The sequence below is a fragment of the Xenopus tropicalis genome, chromosome 1, assembly GCF_000004195.4.
Source record: "Xenopus tropicalis strain Nigerian chromosome 1, UCB_Xtro_10.0, whole genome shotgun sequence".
Classification (NCBI taxonomy): domain Eukaryota; kingdom Metazoa; phylum Chordata; class Amphibia; order Anura; family Pipidae; genus Xenopus; species Xenopus tropicalis.
Genome location: NC_030677.2, coordinates 96,061,482 through 96,088,490, shown reverse-complemented (window position 1 = coordinate 96,088,490; position 27,009 = coordinate 96,061,482). Strand labels below are relative to the sequence as shown.

At 38.0% G+C, this 27,009-nt stretch overlaps 1 protein-coding gene across 3 annotated transcripts; it reads left to right on the top strand.

The window, feature by feature from the left end:
• The first annotated feature begins 1,394 nt into the window (after positions 1–1,394).
• On the top strand, positions 1,395–25,366 carry ints10 (integrator complex subunit 10). Of its 3 annotated transcripts, XM_004911050.4 has the most exons (18): positions 1,395–1,604; positions 5,987–6,054; positions 6,200–6,303; positions 6,837–6,976; positions 7,353–7,434; positions 9,004–9,144; positions 9,991–10,162; positions 11,280–11,449; positions 12,126–12,259; positions 13,253–13,406; positions 14,394–14,476; positions 15,211–15,366; positions 15,794–15,902; positions 16,836–16,915; positions 18,346–18,508; positions 19,728–19,821; positions 22,049–22,126; positions 22,840–25,366. In XM_004911050.4, the coding sequence occupies exons 1-18, from the start codon at positions 1,476–1,478 to the stop codon at positions 22,994–22,996; spliced, it is 2,214 nt and encodes a 737-aa protein (XP_004911107.2). In that variant the 5' UTR covers positions 1,395–1,475; the 3' UTR covers positions 22,997–25,366. The 3 variants fall into 3 exon arrangements, with proteins under 3 accessions (XP_004911107.2, XP_002934040.2, XP_012810503.2); XM_002933994.5 differs by lacking the exon at positions 22,049–22,126 and having other exon boundaries at positions 1,407–1,604; XM_012955049.3 differs by lacking the exon at positions 5,987–6,054 and having other exon boundaries at positions 1,442–1,604.
• Positions 25,367–27,009: the final 1,643 nt, after the last annotated feature.

Genomic DNA, 27,009 nt, shown 5'->3' with positions numbered 1-27,009 from the left:
ACCATACTGAAGCTTGAATGAATCCGAATCTTTCGTACTCAGCGCGAAGGCTACGAAAAAGGCGTGACTTTTCGCGCAAGTTTTAACGCTACGAAAAAATCGGCAGATTTTGCGCAACATTCGGAATGGCAATGAAAAAGTCGCGACAATTTTCTGAAAAATCGCAAAATACCGATCATTACGAAAAAAACACAATCGGACGCCGTCGGAACGATCGTGAGTAAGTAAATGTGCCCCTTGGTCTCATAGGTACCAATGGTTTAGAGGAAAGTAATACTCCCTATGAACGAGGACCAGTAAGATAGATACTCTTGTAAGAGCACTCTCTGGGAGAGTGAGATAGAGAGGGAAAGAAGCAAGATCAGCTCAGCCTCACCAAGGAAAGTAGCTGAAAGTATCCTTCCATACAGGCAATGTTGCCTCAGCATAGGGCCACGATTTAAGACATAGGAGACAGGCAGTATCTCAACCCTGTTCCACAGTCGGCTGTAGGACCCTCAAGCTCGGGGTTATCAACCTGAGGACTGAGGTATCTATCCTGACTGCTTCCAACGGGGTGCCAAGCTGACCAGGTGTATTTACCCTGCCCAGACTCCCAAAAGAGGTGGGATAAACCGGTGTGTATCCTCTCTTTGCGGTCCTCAGAGTGTACCATCATTTAACATTTATATCTGCATTGCGAGTATAACCCTGCTGATTCAATTGTCTTTGAAAATAAACTTGTGCTATAGTTCAACTGCAAGAACCTTCTGGCGTCCATCTTTGCTAAACTGCACTGCACTGCACACAGCTACTGTGAGTTGTAGTTTCACTACACCCTTGCTCCACAGGTCTCTTCCATATAGGGAAGGCCCATCCTCTCTAAGAGTCGCATGTACCCCATGCTCTAACACTACATTAGCATGGGTTTTGACTATTTTATAGCCAAATAGGGGTTACAATTACATTAAAGGGTATGTTGTGGAGAATAATTAGCATGGCTTTTTTTTATGAAGTAAGAAGAAACTTGGGGAGACTGTGGGGTTACAGTAGATTTGATACTGTGCTGCATGAAGGTAATATACCATGGTGCAAATATGTAATTATGCAGGCAGAGCAGGCAGATATTAAAACCTAGGTTCATTTAAAAATGTGCTTTAATAGGAGACAGAATAAATTGTTAACAAAGGGACCCTATCTAACGCGAATCAAGTGCCAACGTTGTCTACAACTGATTGTGTTATAGCATTTCTGCACTGCAGTTATGCTGCAGGTTCTGTATGCATTACACTTTTTTTTAATGCCTTTCTCTTACAGGCAGTACGCCTGTAAAAATTATCACTGTGTGATTCTTGTTAAACTTTGCGTTAGAATTCTGCGTTAGAACTTTGGAGTTAGAAACCCCCATTGGCTGAGTTGTGGCGGCATATACACAAGGCTACTTTGTTTTGGTCGCGTGAAGATGACGTAATAATAGTGCTTCGAGAGCTCCAGTCATGGCGGGTCTTGGTGACTGTGAGTTCCTAGTGCGGAGAGCACGGGAGTTGGTGCAAGAAGATACATGTGCGGCCAGAGCTTGGCTCATTACAGCGCGCACACTGTACCCTCAGGACTTCAATATTCAGGTGCGTAGTGTTACATGAGACACCAATTGGCGCCCATTCTAAATGTATATTCAACCCAATGTGGTAGGCTCACTACCGAGGCTCTGCAGCTGAGTTTGAATAACAGCTCAGGGAGTTAGTGCGACAACATTTAAACAATATTGAAAACAGTGGTGGTCAGTGGATTTATTATTGCTACTGTAGGGGTTGCAACTGCGCCAGGGCTCACTCTGGAGCCCATAGCTCCTTTGTAGGACGCTTGTGCTGCCAACCCCCTTCTGCCATTTGGAGTTTATTAACAGAACAATTGGTAGGTAACAAGGTAACAGGACCTTCCTGTTTCTATGTCGCTGTCACTGCTCTGCTTTGGTCTAATAGCATTGCTGATACTTCAATACAAAGCAGTTTATCTGAGTGGGAAAATTAGCCCATATTGCCCACATTTTCTTTAAGGGAAATGGCAAATGGGACTCTCTGTCACCCTTGAGAAATCTTGCTTCCCACAAGCAACAAAGCACCCAAAATACCTTTGAGTTAATCCCTTTGTGAATCCCTGCTGGTAAAACTGACAATGCAACTGTGCTAAAATGCAGAAGAACCTTCTGCATATGGAGCTATTCAGGGATATTATGGGTACTTTGTTGCCTGTCTTGAGTGTGATTTCCTGTGGGCAACTGTGTTCTTCATATGTTTTTCCTTAAAGGAACAGTAACACCAAAAAATGAAAGAGCTTTAAAGTAATACAAATGCACTGTTGCCCTGCACTGGTAAAACTGGTGTGTTTGCTACAGTAACACTACTATAATTTATAGTGCTGTCCAACTGGCGGCCCGCGACCCCCCTCTGTGTGGCCCCCCACCTGTCTGGCTGCTTTGATGGCTTACTCTTGTGTAAGCTTTAAATGGTATCAGTACTGTGATTAACTGCCCCCCCTGCATGGTTCTCACCTCAGATTCAGGCTGTAATCAGGCTGTATTGTTTATACATGTAATCCCCTGTACTGTTCACACCTTTTAATCTCTGCATTGTTCACACCTCAGGCTCAGGCTGTAATCACCCCCATTGTTCACTTCTTCACACCTCAGGAGCAGTAGAAACCCACAAATAATCCCTGCATACTACAAAAAGAACATATACTGAGGTGGTACTGCAATTAAAAAGTTTTTTAATATATAGTTATTGTGCAGACTGTAGGAGCAGTGCCAGCATTGTGTTACTGTAGGCTGCCTGTGTGTGCACAGTATGGCACACACAGGCAGGGTAGGGCAGGCAGAGTATGGCACACACAGGACAAGTTTGGCACAAACCAGCCAAGAATGGCACACACAGTGAAAGTATGGCACACACAGGCAGGGTAGGGAAGGCAGAGTATGGCACACACCAAGGCAGGGTAGGGCAGGCAGAGTATGGCACACAGGCAGGGTAGGGCAGGCAGAGTATGGCACACAGGCAGGGTAGGGCAGGCAGAGTATGGCACACAGGCAGGGTAGGGCAGGCAGAGTATGGCACACAGGCAGGGTAGGGCAGGCAGAGTATGGCAGGTTTTTGCTGTACTACAACCATTAATATGGGTATGGTCATGTGATAACATGGGTGTGGTTTCAAGTGGGTGCGGTTTCAAAAAGGGGAGTGGTCAAAACTGGCTTCCATTATCGGCCCTCCACCACGTAGGTCGGAAAAATTCCGGCCCTCGGTACCAGAGAAGTTGGACAGCACTGATTTATATAATAAGCTGCTGTGTAGCCACGGGGGCAGCCATTCAAGCTGGAGAAAAGGCACAGGTTACATAGCAGATAACAGATAAAACACTATTGTATTCTACAGAACTTATTTGCTATGTGCCTGTGCCTTTTCTCCTTTGAATGGCTGCCTCCATGGCTACATAGCAGCGTATTTATATAAATTATAGTAGACTTTCTGAAGTAAACACACAACTTATACCAGTGCAGGGCAGCAGCACATTATATTTTAGTTACTTTTATACACTTTCATTTTTTGGTGTTACTGTTCCTTTAAATGAAAAGGAAAGGTATAATAGCTGGGGGGGTGCCAAAAGGTTAGGCGCCTCCCAGTGATTGTAATCACCTGATACCACGGGTCAGTGTGCCTTTAGGTCTTATTAAATCTGTTGGTCTGTAATAAACCCAAGCCCCATGTCTACATGAGCCCTGTAATTTGCTAGTCATTTCAATTTAGGGGCATTTCCTGAAGAGTAGTTTTAGTTTGTCTAGGAAAACTATTCATCAATTTTCAGGATAAACTGGGTTTTCTGTTTTTTTTCAAAATTTTTGTGTAATCCCACTTCAACAAGATTTAAAAATTTAAATATGAAAAAAAATAAATCATCATACTTCAGATTTCAAGGCCAGAATATCCTCTAACAGTAGGTTCACCCTCAGGAAACCATATATTTTTGAAATGTGCAAATGAGGAATCCAAAATGGGTAATGTGGTTTTCTATTTCAAACTACCAAACCCAGGGCCGCCATTGGGGGAAGAGGGGGTACTCGCGTAACATACATATAAACTCCACTGGTGCCCCCCCCCCCCAGTTAAAATACTGACTTATTAGCACATTAATTATTTTTACTGTTTTATGAACTACTACTGACTAGTTATTGGGGCCCCTAAACTTATGCAGTTTACATAACTAATGTGAAAACTTACATAACTTCCATATCAAGCAATGAAAGCGCAGAGCAGGGGCAATTAGGTGGGAAGGGGTTAAACTTAGGGCAAACTCCACTGACCCCCAATAAACTGAATGACTTATTAGCACATTAATCAGTCAAACTCTTTATATGATCTGCTTATACAGTAACATCAGCTGTTTATGTTGAAAACACAAGGGCCATGGCCAAAATATTGTTACTGCATGCTTGTGTTCATGGGGGGGCTCAATATAAATAAACTGTGCAGGGCCTAGAGTTTCTGATGGCAGCCCTGACCAAACCACAAAGCTTTCCTTAATTTGGGGTTTTAAAATGCCAGCATGGATTTCAGCTAGGAACATGCACACCGTGTCAGACTGGTATGTTTGGGTCTCATGGGAAGAAGTGAATATACGGCCCACCCTCTGCATACGTCTGACACGGCACCATATCTCTACCACCACTGAGTACTGGTCAACAGAAATCCGTCTCACTCACCAACACGCCCAATGAAATGGGGCCCAACAGTTTCTTTCCCAGTGCCCTTTTGGGCCAGTCTAACCTTGAATTCACAGTACCCCAATATTCCAGTTTGGGTGCCAGTGTGCATGTGCTGCTTGCTGATCCCCTTGATGCCTGCTGGAAACAGAAGTGACACAGCTAAAGGTGGTAGTCAATGCCATCAAGCATCTCTAGTTCTAAACATGCTATGGGGGCACAACAGATAAGTTGGGGCAAGTATCAGTGAAGTGATTAAAGAGGGGGCACTGCTGCTAGAACTAAAAATTTGCCTTGGATACTTTACTTTTCCTTTAAATAAAGATATATACAATATATTTATCCAAACATTATTATTGCCTTATTCATTAAACCAAAACTAGCATAATAATGCAAATGTGAGGTAAAAACTTTTAATATATAGATACGCTACTAGACCAAAAATATCTGAACACCTGCCATTCCAACATCTCATTCTTAAACAAAAAAAAATAATATGAAGGTTGTTTTCTCTTTCCTCTTCTAGAAAGGTTTCCATTAGATATTAGAACAACTATCATTTAGCCAAATGTGCAGTTGTTTTGTTGGACAGTGGATTGTAGTTATCAGGCCTGGCTCTGAGGCAGCTTTCTGTTCTTCCCACAGGTGTTTAGCTGGGTTGGGCTAAGGGTTCTGTGCAAGCCAGTTATATTCTTCCACTTCCATCTCATCAAATCAATCCTTTACAGACCACACTTTGTGCTGAAATAGGAAAGCATCTCCCCAAAAGGCTTCCCCCCCAAAGTAGGAAGTAAAAAGTTGTGAGTAATGTCACAACTGTCACAATGTAATTATGTGTGGCAGTATTAAGGTTTGATTTTATTGTATCCACGGGCCCAAGAATTAAAAAATAAGTAAACCTTTTTTTAAGATCTCAGCCCCCAGAATAACATACCTTTTTCCCTTCATGCAGATTTATTTTGTTTCTCTATTGCAAGCAGCTGCACAGCAGTTCTTTTAGTTACTTCCTTGTCTAGTGTGAAGCTCTGCCCCCCTTTTTGCTTTCTGCTTACTACTTCTCTCTTTGACTATAAGGACTTCAAATAGGTGCCTACTTATCAAAGTTCCTTTTAGATAAGTATAAACTTGAATGTTCAGTTGGCTGTTTTCTTACCCCCTTTGGTACATTACGCAACATGGAATGCATGTCAGCACAATAAAAGTAGTATTTTGTCTATTTAAAGTGAGATCTAAATTACTATTTTCATCTTACAGTATGAAATGTACAGTATTGAAAGAAATGCAGAACGAACAGCATCCGCTGGAAGACTGCTATATGATATGTGAGTGCTCTCTATGGCCCTTTGAGAACAAGTAATCTAGTTTTCTGCTAAATTTTCACAAATGTCTCAGTTTCTGTTTTAATAAGGCAGGCACCACGTACAATCTCTGGTACACAGCAGGTAATATATTTTTCCCCTTTTGTAGGTTTGTGAACTTTCCAGACCAGCCTGTAGTTTGGAGGGAAATCGGAGTGATTACAGCTGCTCTCCGGAATGACTCTCAGGACAAACAGACCCAGTTTTTAAGAGGTACAGGTGTCTTTTTGCTTTTTTTTTTTTTTAAATATCATTAAGGCTTTGGATATGAGTCATCACCCATACGTCAACTATTTCAATTATTCTCTGCAGAAAAAAATGCAGGCGGAAAGAAGCCAAGGTACAGCTCTGTGTGCCTTTAGGTTTGTGTTGCTTTGTTTAGCAGTTTCTGCCTAAAATACATACTGTTACTGAAAAGAACATATTTTGTGTGTGTATGATATACAAGGCATCTGCCATTCCCCAGCCCCTGACAGTGATGTCAGAGATGGGTGGGCCTTGCATGAGCATATAAATATGGAGGCCACACTGAAAGCAAAGAAATCATCATGGTTAGAGTAAGAAGGGCTAAAAGAAACCAAAGAGCCTTTAGTAATGCAAGACAAGCAGTGCAGACTTAAAACAGAAATTATTCACATGCCTTATGCTACACACAACTATTAAAATTTGATGGAATTGAATGTAGCCCAATATGCATATTAAAACTTTATTGTTGTGGTGATTGAGAACTATTTCTTATATCTCAGGTTTGTTTGAGGCACTACCTGGTCGCATTCAGTGTGATATGTTGTTGAAAGCTACTGAGCAATGTTTCAACACATTGGAACGGGCAGAGATGTTGCTGCTTTTGTTGAGGCGTTTCCCAGAGACTGTGGTACAACATGGGGTAAGACATTTATACATACATACATTTATAGTGTGGATTTCAGCATTGCCATGTCATATTGGTGGGCTACCAATATGTGAGAAGCTCATTGCATGTCTTTTATCAAAATAAATTATTTGTGTAGCCTCCTTGTAGCTATAGCTTTGAAGATATTAATAAATGCAGCATGAACCACAAATGGGCTACTTTTCTTTTAGCAGTGTAAGGTGTCAGAAGCCTCACGTTTTGAATATAAATTTGAATGCAAATTTATTTATATTGTATCTTTACTACTACTACTACTACTACTACTTTACTACTACTTTATTTGCACCAACAAGAATTAGTATCCACTTTGTGTGATTTTTATAAATGATGTCTTTTTTTTTTTTTCTAGGTAAGCTTGGGTGAAACATTATTGGAGGCTGAGAATATTGAAGACCAAGAATCTCCTGTAAACTGTTTTAGAAAGTTGTTTGGTATGTGTGTTGTTTTTAATAATGGAGGGAATGGATAGCAAACTTCCTTGAACTTAGTGTTAGGTCAGATAAAAGTGGATAGAGATGAGAACATGGGTCTTGAAGGAATAGCATAAGTGGCACATTTATAGCTTGTAACTTTTTGGGGCAGGGACATTATTCCAGCTGTGTATGGAAAATCCTATCGCCTGTATTCTCGCTTTGCATACATTTGCAGTGCTAAATAATACAGTACATTGTACTGAAATATTGGATGTGGGCTGAGAAGGTAAAGAACACATTCTGTGATTCCTAGACATTGTTTTAAAATCCTAAATATTGTGTTAGATCAGTTCATTTCTTCAAGATCAGTAGGCTATTAGATTAACATACAGATTGGTTAAAACAGATGTGTTCTAATTTAGGAGGGTTTTCATTGACTCTGTAACCTGTTCTGATTTGCTACATAAGTTTATATATCTCTTATTTTCCATTAAAGGCAGTTGTTAGATTTGATACAGTAGTTTCTAGTATTCCAGAGATTGCTGAAATGTATCAAGTAATGCAGCACATTGTAACATTTCAGAATCTGCACCTGGATTACTGAGCTGTCATACTGAGACAACAGAGACAAGAACTTCAATTTCAATTTAAGAAAAATTATCAAAGTAAAGTTTTATTTCTAGTGTTATATCTGAAAACACCTGAACTGTGAGGGCAAGGGCAGATGAATCATATATCCGCTTCTCTCAGCCCTGTGCTTTTCTGCCTGGCTGAGTAGCAGATCCGCTTCTGTGTGTGTGTGCACTAAAACCTATAGCAACAGCCAGAGGGTGCGCACACAGAGCAGTCGGCTGTCAGTCTGGAAAATGTTAGCTTTCGCGTTTTTCAGGCCGACTGCCAATCCACTCTGTGCGCACCCTCTGGCTGTTGCCATAGGTTTTAGTGCACGCACACAGAGCGGCGTATGGAAGTGGATCTGCTTCTCTCAGCCAGGCAGAAAAGCCCAGGACTGAGAGAAGCGTATATACGCTTCGACTGCCCTCGCCCTAAAAACATGTTTGGAAGGTGAACAACCCATTTAAGACTACATTGCAAAGAGAATCTGAAAGTGCACAGGCTTGCCATCATGTTTTTGACAATTTTGAGCAGAAGGCATTACATGCATCACAAACCGAAATCTGGTGCAACAAAACCTCTATGTCTGTAGCACACACAGAAGAACACTGTATACTGCGCCAGAATTTTGACTGTAACGTATTTCATACCCCCATCTTCAAAGTGTGCTGAGCAGCCAGAAAATGTCACTGTACTGTGGGCATACATTCAAATATTGTGCTGATACCACCTAAACAGCAAATTATGCTGCAGTGTTAAACATAAACTTTCCTGGAAAGTGAAGGTTCAACATCTGTACTGTAACTATTTTTACATAGTACTTGTAGGTGTACATGTAAGCACAGCTGACTTTGTATGCATAAATATAAAATATCCGCATAATCCAGCTTATTTATTCTTATAAATGTTAGTTTAATTAATGTTTTATATATAACCATTGTTGCCTGCTTATTTCTTTTCTTTTATTTACAGTCTGTGATGTCTTGCCTCTTATTATAAACAACCTGGATGTTCGGCTGCCAGCCAGTTTGTTATATAAATACCTGAACAAAGCTGCAGAATTTTATATCAATTATGTAACCCGATCTCCTCAAACAGACAACCAACATCAGGGTAACTGTTTGATTTTATATTTTATTACTCTTTTTATAGCACTGACATAATTTGCAGCTCTTTTCTTTGTTTATTTCAGTTTCTTTCCCAGTAAACATTACAAAGAATTTAAACTAAAAAATGAAATTGACATAATGAATAATTGTAAGGAAATTTTCAGTATGCATTCATTACCATTTTTATTTAATTCATTTCATTTAAATGACTAAATCTAATGAAATCTAAATAAAACTAGTATTTTTCTTAAACTTTTGCATTATTGGTTGTCTCTTGTCTCAATGTGGCAGAAGTCAGCCTTACATGCTTCCACTGGCTTCCGCTGCATTGTTTTAAAAGTCCAGGAAATAGGATAGAAAAGAACAGGCATGTGCTACCTTCAATAGCAATTACTTTTACAAATAGCTTTAAACCATTACATTCCTGTAAAACACAGTATCTGATGCATAACAGTGTTACTTAACCTTGGAAAACCCTTACAAGTAGCATTGTTACTCGAGAATCTATTTATCTTCTGGGTTTTAGTGATCATTTTCTGTTGTAGGAAAAAAATCACTAATTGTATGGAATTTGGTAACCCACCCATGCAATTTAGGCTGGGTCACTATATTCCATACGATTACAGTGAGACCATAGGTTACCACAGGATACTTGTGAATTTTATTAACAAGCAGAGGTTGCACGCTTAAGATGACACAAAGCCAGAAACAGGATAAAGAAGATTCAAAACCAGGTTGCATTCCCTAGAACTTTGCTTGCACAGCATGTTAACCAGGAAAATCTGGAACTATTTAAAGCCTCTTGTTGGTATTCAGTTAGGTGGTAATAATTAAGATTATTTGTATCTAGGTGTACAGGAAACATCTGACCTTTTATCACCCACGAAACGGAACTCTCAAAAATACATTATTGAAGGCTTGACTGAAAAATCATCTCAGATAGTGGACCCCTGGGAAAGGCTTTTTAAAATTTTGTCAGTTATAGGTATGCGTTGCGAATGGCAGATGGATAAAGGAACAAGGTAAGGGAGATTTATTATCGTAATTAAAAAAACAGTGTTGTATGTGTACAATGCCAGGCAGATCCTATTCATGTCTGTTACTAAGCATATGAGGAGTCATTGGGTGGGATAGATGTTTTGCTTCCTTGTGTTTTTCTGCTGGCTGAGAAAAACAGCATGTGACATTAGACTAACAGCGGCTAACTAACATAGCAGTATTACTCTGATATTAAGTGCTTTTAAAGTGACTTGCTATGGCCATAAATAATCCCCATTGAATTGGAAGTGCTTAAATCTTGGTAAATTGTTTAGTAATAAAAAGTACTTACTGTAAAAAAAACACCTTTTTAGTTGTGGGCACTCTTAGAAGTAGAGTAGTTGTTTATAATTATAGTAATTATATGTTTATAGTAAGAGTTGTTTATAATTTCTGAATCTGTTAGATATATAAAAATATGGAACTGCAATATTTAAACCTTGGTCAATAGGTGATAATTAAGTGGCAGAATAAAACATGTTTTCATGATTTGGTAACGCACTTCTATAGTTGCTATGACCTGTGGTAAAATGCATGTAAATACCGCGCAACCACCCTAGCTACAAACAATTGCTGTGTATGACAATGGCATTAATATATAAAAAAAAACAGACACATAAAATACCTTGTGTCTTTTCCCAATGCTTTTTACCTGTGCCTCCATTGTTGCCCCTCCACTGTTCTTGGGTACAACTGCAACTATCTACTGTCCTTCATACATATTGGTTATTATATGAGTAGTAGGTAATATATGGTTTGCCTCAAAGAATTGCTGTAAATTGCATTAACAGCATTTAATGGACTTGTGCCTCCCAATGCCTAAAATCTCATTAAATAGCTTAGCCTTAGATCTAAGCAGTAGACTTTGCTGCCCTGCACTGTACTACCCATTGCCCATAGGCCAACTATGCACAGGGAGTGCAACATTTTCTCTGTGAATGCTGCTTGGTGTACCCTTTTTACAGTTGTCTGGCCACAGAAAATTATAGTGTTTCAATGCACTTAAGATAATTTTTTTCAGTGTTGTAGAAACTGTTGGGTAACATGTTCAGTATGTTCCTAATACTCTCTCTTCTATTCCCTTATATCTTATATTGTCAGGACTTTGAATGATGTTTTTCATCGTGTAAAAGATCTTTGTAGATACATCACCAACTTTGAAAATGAAGCCCATGCAAAATATAAAAATCAGGTTGTCTATTCAACTACTCTTGTGTTCTTTAAAAATGTGTTTCACTATATCAGCAGCATTCAGCCATCACTTTTTCAAGGTTGGTACATGTAAATGTTTGTTCTTCCTATGGTATTTTGATATATTAGTAAAAATATTGCATTCACAAAGTAAAAAATACAAAATGATGTGTTGTGTAAAGTATCCTTTGCTCATTGTTTAAATTAAAAGTTTCTTTTATTTATTTTTCTTTAAATGGTGCACATAAACATGCTCACTTTGTGTTGTATATTATCATCCATACAAATGCAGTTTTATCTAAATAATTTTGTTCTCTGCAAAGCATAGATGGCATATGCATGAGTTCAAGTGTTTTGCCACCTGTGCAATTTTCAGCATGGCAAAATGCTCTGATTTCCCTATTCATAAACTAATGGTGGACGCTCTCTATCCCACGGGTCATGCGATGGCCACTTTAAAATGTATCAATGAGCATTGCTAAGCGGCAAATGCCTCAGCCGTAGGTCCACTGGTGGGGACAGAGCAGTTCAGTGCAAATTTAAGCATTATTCCAGCCATCTGTCAAGTAGGTAATCCTGCGGACAGCAAAACATTCAAATTTGTGCTGTGGTCCTTTTAGGGAGAGTGGTAACAACAGCGAAATTATGAAGTGAAAAAATGCCAGTGCTGTTCAGAAGGAGAAAGATTTGTCAAGTACATTGGTTTCCATGCTTATGCTCACAAATGCTAATTCTTCATTTATTTTTGTATTAAAGGGCCAAACACAACAAACCAAGTACCTATTATTCTTTTGGAAGATATATCGAACATATACACTGAAGTTGAACAAACTCCTGGCAAACATATTCACAAAAGAAGAAAACTTGCAGAAAGCAGAGAAAAAACCATGGTGATAATATTTTACTTTTGGCTAAAAATTGCAGAGTGTAGGGCACAGAAGCTGTAATACTTCTTAGCAGCAGGTGTATAAATTTGCTGTGGCACAACACACATAAATAAGAAGTACATAAAAAAAGTGAAAGCCAATGTGTTCGATACTAACTAATGAGTAAAAGAAGACACTAGTTTTCTCTTTAGCCCTTGTTTCTTTGTTATGTTGGTCATATACAGGTAGATTTAAAAGAGAAGGAAAGTTAAAATCACTCAGGAGTGATTTATGTGAGCCACCCCACAGTGATTGTAATCACCTGATACCTTATCTGGTGCTCCTATTAGCTGAAAACTGCACTGGCCCAGGGTACTTCTGTAGTAGTATCACATTGCAATCTTCTCCACTCTTCTCTTTTGTCCTGTGCATTAGAGCGAAAAGCCAGCTTCTTTCTTGTAAGTTTGGTTTTCACTCTACTCTCATACATACCTTCTTGCTCCTCTTCTTCCTTTTCGTCTTCAGCCCTGGTCCAGGTATCTATCAGGCAGTGTTGAAAATCCCAGACTGCATTAGTGTGTTAACATGGCCCTCTCTCAATCAAAATGTAGGTGGCCAGATCTGCTTGTTTGTCAGCCACACAAGATGAAAGAATCTTAATGTGTATGGCTTTATCAGTTAATAATTTTACAGATTTTTCTACTGGAGTCTAGCTGGACATTAAGAAAAACGATAAATCAAGGATTGTGGAGTATTCTTCTAGAAAAGTATTTCTCAGAGAATTTTTTCTCAGCCAACCAACTCATTAACCTCGGAAAATTAATCGCTATTAGGTTAAATGTACACCGTGCACATTAATTACTGTAGATGTTTAATGATTTGAAAAAAATCAAATATCAAATAATGCTGAAATGGATCTTATTTTTGGGTTTGTGCTGATCATATAGTTGCGCATGTTGCACATTGGTGATAACCTTGTGGTTATTTTGTTCTGTGAGGCATTATTTTTCTTTGTAGAGCTCAGATGATGAGGATGTCTCTGGCAAAGGCCGAAATCGCCATGTTGTTGTTAATAAGAATGATCTGGCTAATCCAAATGAAGTGCTAGAATGCTTTAAGATAGCAAGAGAATGTTGGGACCTGCTGCATTCAACAGAAGCACTAGAAAAAGGTACAATTTACTGACTCATTTGACAACGTCTAGCATATAGCTGCCAGTTAGCTGGCAATTGAGTTACAGCATGGAGCAACATTGCATCCTGTTTATTAAACTATTGCGTATTAAAAATGCACAGGGTAGGACCTGTCAGTGCCTGAGCTGACTGAAAGTGGGGCTTTAAATTTTCAAGGTCACTTTTAGCAAAATATATAATTAATACCAGTACAAACTGAAACTGATCTGAATTTAAAAACATCTGCAGACGGTGGCTTTTTACTAAAAAGACAGATTACCTTTAGGGCTGTGACAGACGGGGAGATTAGATTTGTCGTGGGCGACTAATCTCCCCGAAATCCCATCCCACCAGCTAGAATGTAAATTGCCGGTGGGATGGCATAGGCAGCGCCGTGATTTCCCGAAATCGTGTAAGTTTCCTTTTAAGGCAACTTCCGCCATTTCGGAAAAATGGCAGCACTAATCTCCCCATCTGCCACGGGCCCTTATGTACCAAAACAAGCATATCCTGTCAAACTCTGAAATGATATGAGAATGCTTTGTTAACCAACCGAAAACAAATCCATTTTTGTATCGTACAATTGTAAAAGGATTATTAGTTGCCATTTTATCAACATAATTGCTCATGATTGTATATTTACAGGGATATTCTTACCCAGTGTTATTACACTTCAGTTGTCTTCAAACTGCAGAAAGCCCACTTAAATGAGGTGGAAAACCGTATGACTGACTGATAGTAACAGTATCCTCATTGCAGTGCTTTTTACTCAGCTTACTTCAACATCAGGCAGGAAGGGTACTGTAATTACTGTTATGCAACATGTTAGCATTATACTACACGATTTGTGAAAATGCAGACTACATCCAAATCACTGGTTTAAATTTTAAATTACCTTCCATCTATATTTTTTATTCTGTGTAAGAGTTTGCTCAGTTTAACTTTTGGCTATATCCTGCATAACTTAAGGTCTTTTAAATTTTTAGAATTTTCCAGAATTTGCTTGCCATGGAAGACAGACACATGGCTCTGGTTAAGGATCTTCCTCACAGACATGGTTATTTATCAGGTAAGTAATGTGCAGCTGATATTGAAAGCGATGTTTTAATCAAAACAACATTCATCCACTACCAGCAATACAAACTGCACATCCTAAAAAAATGGACTATTAGAACCAAGGGCAAGAATTTGAAATGATTTGGCTGATTATTTTGGTTTTGGGCTACCATACCATACTGTGTCTTTATGGTTCAAGTAATGGGGATGTGATGAATGAGACACATTATTCAAGAGTTAAAACAATTATTTTACCAGACACACATTATTTCTCCATAATAAAGTTGTCCCTTTTAATACTGAATTGTGGCATTCTTCTTTCTAGGTATGTAGCAAATCCATAACTTTTTGAATTGACCAAATACATAAAGTTGGCAAAAGATTCGGTTGAATACAGAACCATGTGCACACCCTCGTTTTCATATTCAAATTTGAGTGAACCCCCCCCCAAACAAAATTACCATAATCTGATGATGAAAAACATCACCTTTGCTTATACAGACCTTAAACCAAATCCAGGATTTGGTGCATCTTTAATTCTGGTTAACACAGTAATAAGTTTTTCAAATGAAGGACTCAAGCAAAAGAAGGTGCACAAGCCTTTAGCAAGACCAGTGTACAACCTGTGTGTAAAAGTAGATTGGTGGCACTAGATTTAGTAGTGTACTACTAAGTAGTGTTAGTATCTCTATATGGTTTTTTTGGTTATGGTTATCTGTTTTACAATTTTTTTCTTTTTATACACAGGGGCAACACAAGAAGGCAATTGCTAGCCTTCATCATTTGGCAGCACTTCAGGGTTCACGTTCCCCAAACCAGCAGATTATAGCTCAGGGAGCACTGGAACAGCAGAGGGCTGTCATTCAGCTTGCATCATGCCACTTTGCATTAGGAGAGTACAGGGTAATTATAATATTGCTTTAAAGTGCATATTAGAATTGCAGATCTCTAGATCCACTAGCAAGAGCTAAGTTTCAGTAAAATAGGCAGCTTGTAAAACTCTCTGTGTGTGTGTGTAGTATTGTGGGGCTAGTTGGCCAAGCCATGGGAGCTAAATATGCTATTTAGACTGAGATAATGTTGTTTTATTGATTACACATAACTGTGTATTTACTGACACATAAAATTGTTTCCACTGCCATACATTCAAGTGGCTGTGATACTCCCGTTGTGATACAGTGGAACTTTGGGACAATTTAACAAATGAAAACTCAGCAAGTTTCTACTGTTTGAGAGACCCCCTATGAATACTTGCATCCAATTTTTTATGCTGCTGTTTCCTAACGCAGTTAATTGCTTTAAATTAATCTGACGGTATTTTATCTTTTAGTTAACGTGTGAAAAAGTCCTGGACCTGATGAACTATATTGTGCCACCTGTACAGGAGTCTGCCAGAATTCAAGAAGATCCTTCCAAAATAAAACCTAAATTCAGGAAAGGTTTGTTTTGTCATTTTCAACAGTTATGTACCATGAACACATTAAATGCAATAAAAGTTGACTATATCAATGTTAAGTAAGTTTAAATTAAGCCCACTGTAGTTATTATTTGCCATATCTTTAAAATCTTACATGGAATTGATGCAGTTAATTACTTAAAGGAGAAGGAAAGGCTAAGTCACTTGGTGGTGCCAAAATGTTAGCCACCCTCAAGTGACTTAAATCGCTTACCTTTTACCCCGGGCTGCTGCCCCTGTTAGGAGAAAACAGCACCAGCCCGGGGTACCTGCGAGCGCTTCCTTCTTCCTGTCATGCGCATGCGCAGTAGAGTGAAGAGCTGAGCTTTAACAACAAAGTCAGCTTTTCACTCTACTGCGCATGCGTCGGCCCAGGGATTTCGCTGGCAGGAGGAAGCGCTCGCTCAAGGTACCCCGGGCTGTTGCTGTTTTCTCCTAACGCCCACCAGCCTGGAGTAAAAGGTAAGTGATTTATGTCACTTGGGGGTGCCTAACATTTTGGCACCCCCAAGTGACTTAGCCTTTCCTTCTCCTTTAAAGAAGAAAACATTTCTCTCATCACTTGTTCTCACTGCACTATAAACTAGGAAGAATGACCATTTAAGGCACACCTGAAATTCCAGCTTGAAGGTTAAGATTTGGGGTGATTGTACTACTGAATGGCAGATACACGTATGTGTTCTATATCTGTACCCATTTCATGAGCTAAGGAGGGTCTAGACCAAAGGCTGGACCTTTAAGGGGGTCCACTGCCTTACAGGAAAATAGCACAAATTTGATACAGTATTTTTGGTGTAGTCTACTTTTTGTTATACTTTTCTCTCTGTAGGCAGAGAAATACCATTGGGCCAACTATGGAATTTCTTGACTGATTTAATTGCAGCATTTATATGTTGTTTTTTTTTTTTCTCCATAGGTTCTGACTTAAAATTATTGCCATGTACAAGTAAATCTGTTATGCCTTACTGTCTTCAGCTGATGTTGGCAAGTTTAAAGGTATGTAGTTGATAAAGCAATGGAATGCAGTAAAGTAATTAGCAGATATATATATATATATATATATATATATATATATATATATATATATATATATATATATATATATATATATATATATATATATATATATATATATATATATATATATATATATATATATACAGACAAGTGGCAGCACTTAACCACAAAGTTACAAAATCAGCTTGCCTGCATACTATTTTTTGCACCCCACCCCTTGGAAATATTTTACTCCAGTCATATATATAATCCAAGGGGGGGCACCCTATAGTTAAAATATATTGAATCTCAGTCCTATAGTTAACCTCAGACACAAGGTAAAATTAATCTTATTCATATTAAAAAAAAAATAATTTACTAAGCATGTGTTATTTCCAATTATTTCATTAAATATTCTGGACAAATTGTGTTAATACAACAAAATTCCTGTTTTTTTCTGTATACCACTATAGAACATTATAGCCATTCTTAGGTGTCCTTGCCCTAAGGATGTCATACCACAGAGCTCATAAATAACAAATCTTTGGTTCCCCTTTCATTTTCTAGCCTTGCTAGTGGAAAACCAGCCTGAGAGTTAGTGGCAGCTTAGGCAAGGCTTTAAATTCAAGCTGAGCTATTAACTCCTTTAAATAAAGCTAGAGGAAACAATGCAAAAGAAAGTATGCATGCATACAAAATGTAATATATGTAAAAAAATTGAATATATATGGGCATATTTATCATAGGATATCACAGCCAGCTAGAGGTGAAATTCCACTGACCTGTATCCAATTCCGTGGGATATTTATCAAGAGAACTTTCACTGTGAGACTATGGAAAGCTCTGTTCCACCTTTATGATAAATATGCCCAGTCCAGAGCGACTGCCTTCCACTTCCTGAATGTGTGTATGCATGGTATTACTCTGGTGCACCCACAGAGTGGATTTCAGCATGAAAGTTCATACTTAAGCATTTCTGTACCTAAATCCAGGGTCGGACTGGGGGGTGAAGGGCCCACCGGGGCTCCCATCCCAGGGGCCCTACAGGTGCGCCCAGCCTAGTGCGTCCCCTAACCCCCCTCGCATGGCCCCCCACTCGACGTCCTCCCCCGTGCGCGCAAATTTGACGTGTCGGGGGAGGAGGGGTCAGGAGGGGGAGTGCTGGTAAGGGTCGGGTCTGGGCCGCCGGGGCCCAGTCCAACCCTGCCTAAATCCGCTATGTGTGTGTGCACTGAAGGGCTGATGTCATGCCTGTCAAGACAAGCGGAAGGCAGTGGATTCGCTTTTCACTGCTGGCATTTACACACCAGAGGAGAAAATGCCCCATGTGCCATTGGTCTTAAGTACCTAAAAAAATTAGTATACACTTCTTATAAAGTGTGGCTGCTACTTTTTGTGATTATTTTCCTAACAATGTGCTGCTTTATTAGCTCAGAGCATTTGCAGATAACCGGGATGACATGGCACTGGGTCATGTTATTGTGCTACTTCAGCATGATTGGCCTAAGGGAGAGAACCTGTTCCTAAAAGCTATATCCAAGATATGTCAGCAGGGAAACTTTCAGTATGAAAACTTTTTCAACTATATCACAAGTATCCTTTTTCTTTTTGGTATAGAGACTTTCATGGAAAAAAATAGTTTTTGCCTGAAAAACAATGATTAATGAAGGAGTGTAGTGTATGAACACAGCTTTGTTATTATTTATCTGATATATCCCAGCTATAGTGATTGTAGGTTAATTTCGCTTAAATGAACTTATTACTTTTGTGCCACTAGCCATATACAGTAATTAATTGGGCCTTATTTGCTTTTTTTAATTTTTATATAAATTTTTTATAAACATATCGTTTTGTGCAAGTCTGGCATTAGCACTGTTACTTCGGGTAGTGGCATACCATGCTTATAAATGCCAGTGGAGAAAAGGCCTTTATGCTCCCAGCCACTCCATGTTATGACTGCACTCACGCATGTGGCATTGGCCTGTGAGCACACAAAAAGTATGTGTGCTAACACAAAAGTATGCATTTTCGTGCCAACATTCACTCCATGTGCGAGCTTACAAGCTGAAGCTTTGCCTGTCAGTCTACTTTTTCTAATATGCCCCTGGCCTTAGGCTAATGGTACATACTGGTTTACTATTCAAAAGCTTCCCCATGTACATATTTCAGTCCAGTGCACACATATGTGGTAGAAGAGGCCAGATCTACCTTTTCTTTACCAGCAGATTAAATGACCAATGTGCCATTAGTGTTAGAAGTAAATGACAAGCAGGTTTGGGTTTTAAATTCATCTGTTTAAAGAGTTTCTTTACCTTTTGTGCACAGAAAGAAAATGTATACATTAATTAAATATTTTCAATGATTTTCATGGTAATTACATTTCAAAATGTATTTATGTTTAAATTTACAAATAACTTCTAAAACCATTTACATTTTGTTGAGGTGCGGATTACCTTTTTGACATGAGATTCAGTTGGGCTTATGTGAAAAAGGATTTGAATTTCCTCAGTTTGGTTGGTTTATTTTCAATCTATGGGGCAAAAACTGTGTTAATATATTTTTGGGGGTTTAAATAGTAATAGTACTTTTTTTTTTTTTCACAAGCCCAGGTAAAAACTCTTAGACAATGTCCATGTATTACAATTACAGAGCTGATTTACAGTTGTTAACAAATGTAACATAACATTTTCTTAAATAGGTTATGTGCCTGTATCTATTATAGATGTTTTTTGTTTTCTCAGATTCTAAATAGTATTATAGCGATGAGCAGCAATAAAAGTTACATTGGTTTCTTCCCTATTAATAATATCAGATATTGACATGTTAGAGGAGTTTGCCTATTTAAGGACTCAAGAAGGGGGTAAGGTTCACCTGGAACTTATCCCAAACCAAGGAGTGCTTCTAAAGTAAGTGATATGGAAACTATAACATACATTTGAATACAGAATTTAAGAATAACTCTCAGTTGGGTAATCTAGCCTGCCTCTGTGCATTTAGTAATTTCTTACATTTATTTTATACCAACGCCAGTTGCATGAGGCTGTGATATCATGGTGGTGGCTTTTTATTTCTCTGCCATCCCTATAGTAGGAATCCATTATTGTAGTAGGTCATTTATCAGACTTAACACACATTTACTGGCCATGTAATATGAAAGTGATGGTTTTGTAAAAAGATTTGGAAATAACGAATTAAGGTAATTAAAATCCCTGTGAAGGCAGCATTAATCTCGGCTCCCTCACTGGCCTTCAGTTTTACACTATGATAGTGTGATACAAGAAGTATTAGCAGTTTCTTCTATACTTAAAGAATGAGCAGAATTACTCTGGTAACTTACTGTATATGTACTGTATTTCAAGATTACTCTGCAGGTCCAACTACTTGAAACTTACAACTGCTGAATATTGCATATCATATTCTAGATGCATACAAACCTTCATAGATACTTACATACTGGAATTAACATTAGTTCTAGTACATGTTTACAGCAGGGGAGGTAGTGTACAGTCTTTCTTTGCTTTTCTTGTTTAGTGCTCTTTCTAAAAAGGAAAACTATACTTCCAAAGAATGCAGGTCGGTATAAAAATATATTACATAAAGCTCATATGTAAAACCCGGCTGCATCTAAACACAGTGAAACCTCAATTTTACATATCCCTGATTTTCAGTTTTCCCTCATTTTACATTTTTTTTTGTCCCACTAATATATAAGCATAATGCATTTTCCTGATTTACATTTTTTGGACTTTACACAATTTGTTTCTAGTCCACTGAAAAATGTAAAATAATGGTTCTACTGTAAATAGTTTTCATAAAATTATAATTTTTTTTTAGTAGTATGTGCCAATGAGTACTAAGAACCAACCCCTGGGATCATACGATTCACTGTGCACACATACATGTTAGGTCATATCAGCCAATTAATGGACAAAGTTCTGTCTTTTACTTGAGAAAATGTATACGGACACCAATGCACAAACCAAAGCAGAAAGTCACCAGTGTGAAATGGTGGTCTAAGTGCTCCAGCCCCAGACCTTCAGCTCAAGGGAGTGGGCAAGCTGTATTTGCAGCAAAAAAGAAAATGAGTATTGGGCACATAAAGGAACCACAAGTGGGCCAACAAATGTAAAAATGAAAAAAAAAATCTTTATTTATACTATTATCTCACAAGCCTTATGCATTTCATGTCCAACTGACACTTTATCATAGACTTAAATGTATACACCATACCAGTATTTGAAAAGAGAAACACTGTAGGAAAAAAGGGAGGAGAAAACACAATGCAACAGATTTAAAGGAACAGCATAACAAGCCATATTCAAAAAGCTATAAAAGGGTATAACAATGTCAAAAATAGTATATTAAAAAAAACATATACATAAAATATATTTTACATATTTAAGAAGTCAGACATATAGAGACATTATTGTGTGATTGAGTCACATAAAAGTATACCAGAATAAAGATGTACCAAGACTGAAAAATAAATAAGAAGTTTAAAATATGGATACATCAAAGTCTGAATTTAGAAGTAATAACAAGAAACCTCAAAATCTGAATTCATCCCTTTAGGTTATCTAGTGTTAAGGCTAAATATCCAACCACCCTACAATGTAGAGAAATACATTGGTACTTCTTTTCTGTCTTTTACTCCCACTGTTACAGATAGAGCTGCATTATTTCTGGTCATGTGATCTCTGAGGGAGCACACAGCCCATCACTAAATGGTGGATCATTCTAGTTTGGCAAGATTCTTTAATAGGTCACTTAACATAATATAAACTATCTGTATGGTTAAGTATTTATTCTTGGTACATACTTTTACCAATATAGTGTATATAAGGAAAACTATTTGTATGCCTTGTCTAAAATGACCTCAGGTGTTTAGTATAGCCTTTATTGTTCACAAAAAAGCAGTTCATAGAAAAACTGTTTAATGGCAAGCAACAACTTTAGCCATACATACAGTAAAATAACATAAAGTCTACACATAAATGTAACATAGGAATGTGTTATCATAATACCCATATCACAGCTCCCAGCACTTTTTTTTATGTTTTTTTTTAATGTATTTTTGCAGCTGAGGATAAGCTGTTTAGGGTATTTGAATATTCCTGTTTACTCTTTTTTAAGGACCTCTAGCAATACCATGGGTTTGCTGCAGCAGGAATTCATACCTGTTCTACAGGCCAGCATAGCAACCAATGACAGGTACCATGTCCACAAAGCAAAGCTTGCTCATGATGTGCTGAATCAGTCAACATCTTCTCCTCACAGCTCATAGTTTTTTTTGCAGTTTGGTGTCTGGTATTTTTATCCATTAATTTTTTTTATTTTCATTTTTTTTATTGCATTCATTTGACTGTATTGTTGTGACATTATATGGTTTTCTCCCATAAGTAGCTTGTGTTTGTATTTTGTTAAGCCCAACCGTTGCAACATATTAAACAACAAGCAATGTCAAGGCTTATTTTAAAGGAACAATATGTCCACCATGAGGTGGGTGATAACAGACTGATCTGGCCATGATCGGATCACAGCAGTGTAAATGCAGGCCATTGGGCTGAGGACCTCATCAGCGAGCCAATGTAGTCCTCACCCTGACAGGATTTTTAAAACTGCCAGATAATCAGTTGGGCAGCCCTGTCAGAGGGCCCTTTACACAGACCAATAAGCTACTGACTCAGTCTTGACTCTGTTTTAAAAAGGTTGACTTAATTATTTTTGGTATTTTCATTCAAACTATTGTAACCCATTTATCATAAATATGAGGGCGCAGACTCCTTTGTTAGGAAATGGAAACATTTTACTTCCATCACTTAAAAGATTTTTTTTTTTGTGTTTTCTGCATGCCCTGTAAACAACATGCATGAACCTGAATATTCTTTTCAACCAACAAAGCCTTCCATGTTTTTCTATCCCAGACATCATACAGTGACACGAGGTATCACTAAAGGGGTCAAAGAAGATTTTCGGCTTGCCATGGAACGGCAAGTTTCTCGGTGCACAGAGAATCTGATGGTAGTGTTGCATCGTTTCTGCATTAATGAAAAGATCATACTGTTGCAGTGTTTAACCTGATGTCGCCTAGAATCAGTGTATTATCTAACTGGAAGCCTTAGGGACTACAGTGCATCATTGTAAATACTTTTTTTTCCCCAATGTTCATAAATCATGTATATGTGTATCTGATGAACTCCTGCATAGCATTTCTTTTTGTAACATACTCCTTTGGTATTCTTCGGTATGTATATAATGAAATATTGTATTTCTGTGAAAGTACTTCCTTCTACTTCATATGGACTGAATTGCAGTGTGGGTGGTGCAAACATTACACCAGAAGGATCTTTGTATTATGCTTGTAAGTTATAGATATAACTTAATGCGTATTGACCAAAAATTGGCATTAGTGTTTAAGCTTAAAAATTCCTCTTTGGTTGTATAACTGTGCACATATATAGCAGGTCATTCTTTACAAAACTAAAGTAAAATGAATTAAATATTTTGCTGTCATTGTTTTGTGTCTATAGAACTCAGTTTTACAGCAGTGTTTTTGAGTTACTGGCCTACCGTAACTTCAGAGATAAAAGTTAAGGTTCATTTTATATGCAGACATGCACATATTAATATTTTAATGTGTGGGCAGACATGCCCACACATTAAAAAACACAAGAACAAGTGCAAGTGTTGCTGCCAACTTCATTTGTGCAAAGGTGCAAAAGTGCAAAACTGCAAATGAAGGTGCCAAAATACAGGTGATAGTATCCTCTCAATAGCAGGACTTACCAGATGCTCAATGAATCAAAACCAAACATAATACACGTGACAGTCAGTCTTCATGTGCTTCAAAAGTACTTTCTATGGAGAGACACGCTAAATAGTGTAATACAGTTTTAATCTTTGAAATAAAAAAAAAAACAAAAGGGAAAATAAATGTCAATAACAGCATAGTACAACGATAGTATCCAAAGCGTTTCTCGTGGACTGACATGCTTCCTCAGGAGATATATGGAAGCTTGGCCACAAGAATCTTGTAGAGGCATTTAACACTTTGGATACTATCATTGTACAATGTTGTTATTAACAGACACTACTGCCATATTTCATGGCATTTCAATTAAACTGAATTTGTACACCAGTTGGAGTAAATCACAGGGCTGATCTCCAGGCCCACCTTGGGCTCCAATGAAAGCCTTAACATGCTCCAGTTTTGTCAGGTGTGGTTATATGTCCTTTATCAAAGTCTGTATCAAGGCCTGACAAGATTCAATGAAAACTGTTACTATGCCACCTTATGTCTGTTACCATTTCGATGAATTCCCATATGCAGTCATCATGAGGCAATCATTACATACATGGGGCAACTAAACTATGGTTGAGTACAACTTCCCCTTTTTTGTAGCTGAACTGCCAGCATTGCAGTAAGGACTGCACATAGGATACAATTTGCTGTGCTCTAGGTAATGTTAAGAACACTACTTTTTGTTAATGGCATTACTGCTGCACTGCAACATAAGAAACAATAAATCACATCACAGGTATAAATTACATATTAAATGAACTTTATTTTAAAAATACATTTATTAAAAATCATATTAGAAATCTAAATGAAACTATAAAATAAAACAGCAGCATGAGTCCTAAATTAAACTGTGTGACTTGGTTTAGGATGCAATGGGAAGATCATAGTAAACCTTACGCTTATTGCAAATGCGATGGGCTGCAATTAGTAAAAGGTTGCTATAGCTACAAAGTGGGCAATATCTACACATGGGGCTAAGAATGGTGTTGATACTCTTGAGTATAGAAAAATAAGCAGCTACTCTAGATACCTTGAGTATAGTACCCAATAAGCAATAACAACTTAATGAAACCGCTCTGTTTGGTGGATACTTTTCCCTGGGAGGCTGTGGGCACATTTTATGTATTTGGATTTATAAAGGTGGGCAAACATACTGGTTATGTGTTCTGCATGCCTGCAAAATATTTCAAGTTAACCTGTGCAACCACAAAGCATCTGCAACTTAAAACATTATTATATAATTACTTTGCATTTATTTGTTTGTATTTTTTCTTTCTATTCTTCCTTATTCCAAAATGGAATTTCAGATTCTGGATGGTTCTTAGGTTAAGTGATCCTGGCAACCAGAAGGCAGACTGACTATGTGACCAGCTTTGTTCTCTATGACTTATGTTTCTGTTTCAACAAGTACCTTATTAACCACAAATCTGACCAGTAACTGGACTGATTGCTAGTATCAGTGACCAGCAGTTTAAATACCAATCTAGGGAGCTTCAGAACACTATAACTATATTTATTGTCTTCTGCCTTTTTCCAGAGTTTAATTAGGGGTCACTAACCGCGGCAGCAAAAAAAACACTTGCTTTGTGTAGCTAAAATATTACTGTTACTTTTTATGACTTATCTTTTTATTAAAGCCCTTTCATATACATCTCTCATTCTCTCTTCAAACCATTACCTGGTTTCACTGGACCCTATAAACCAGATAGCTGCTGAAATTCCAAACTTGAGTGTTGCTGAACAAGAAGCAAACTAATTAAAACAAAATACAAAGAATAATAAATGAAGACCAGCTGCAAATGATCTCAGAATATCCCTGTCCCCTGTCTATATCATAGTAAAAGTTACTTAAATTGTGAATGACCCATTTACCTGTCAAGCACATAAGGCATATATGGTTGCATAAAGTGTTAGAAATGCAAAAAATGTAGTCTGCAACCAACATATCTAAGGCTAATGCCACACGAGGCGTAGGGCGAATATTTCCGGCAAGCGTAAAAGCGCTTGCTGAAAATTCCGCCCTACGCCTCCAACATGTGCCTGCACCCGAATGAATGAGATACGCTCGGGTGCAGGCATATTTAGCCGATATACGCATGAAAACGCGAGATAATACAAAGTCCTGCGTTTTCATGCGTATATCGGCTAAATATGCCTGCACCCGAGCGTATCTCATTCATTCGGGTGCAGGCACATGTTGGAGGCGTAGGGCGGAATTTTCAGCAAGTGCTTTTACGCTTGCCGAAAATATCTGCCCTACGCCTTGTGTGGCATTAGCCTTAGACAGCAAATTTAATCAGGTGCTATAATACAAGGCAACCTTTTTAGACATCAAGTACATGCTTCCTGCTGATTGGTTGACTCAACCTATAGAAAACATTTCTTCTTTTATCACAGTACCCCAAGAGTTTTTTGCATTGTGCGCAAATTCCCCTCCAGGTTGTCTTATATCCCCACTGGTTTCATAAAAAGCTGATAAAGGGATCCTTACATCTGGTTCCTTATGTTTTTTATTATACAATTGTTGAAAAATTTACAACATATAAAACAAACATGCTTTTACACTGCTGATAGCAATAAAATAAAAAAGAAATTGAAGACTGGGTCCTTATATGGAACTACGTCACAGAAATACATGCAGTTTGATAAATGGGCCATTTAGTAAACCAATGCTATTGATTCCCCTGCTTCCCACAGCTTATTCTATTCAATACTGACAGCCGCCTTTGTTTTGTTAGTAGGCAACAGAGCATGATGTATGAAAAATGTAACACACCATTCATGTTGTGGAATCTCTATATGCCACATAGTTTAGGTATTCATATGGGGTGTTCATAAGACCTCTGACATTCACATGTATAATATTTTGGAATTTGTATGCATTTTAAGTTATAAATTCCCAAATAAAATATGTTTCCCCTAGGAAAGGCACCTAAAGTTGAAAGGGAACAAAATTCTGAAAATGTTTCTTGGCATTTTGTGTATAATTTGTGTCAAATCACCTGCAATGAAAGGGTGAACGTTATAGAAGTTTTATATGTATTGTAATACTTTTCCATAATAAGCATTTTTGAAATGTGGGCTAATGTATTTAAAAAATCTACAAAGTACATTCTATATCTGAATTTAGAGCTTTGACAGTCTTAAAGGACAAGGAAAGGCTAAGTCACTTGGGGGTGCCAAAATGTTAGGCACCCCCAAGTGACTTTAATCGCTTACCTTGTACCCCGGGCTGGTGCCCCTGTTAGGAGAAAACAGCACCAGCCCAGGGTACCTGTAGCGGAGCGCTTCC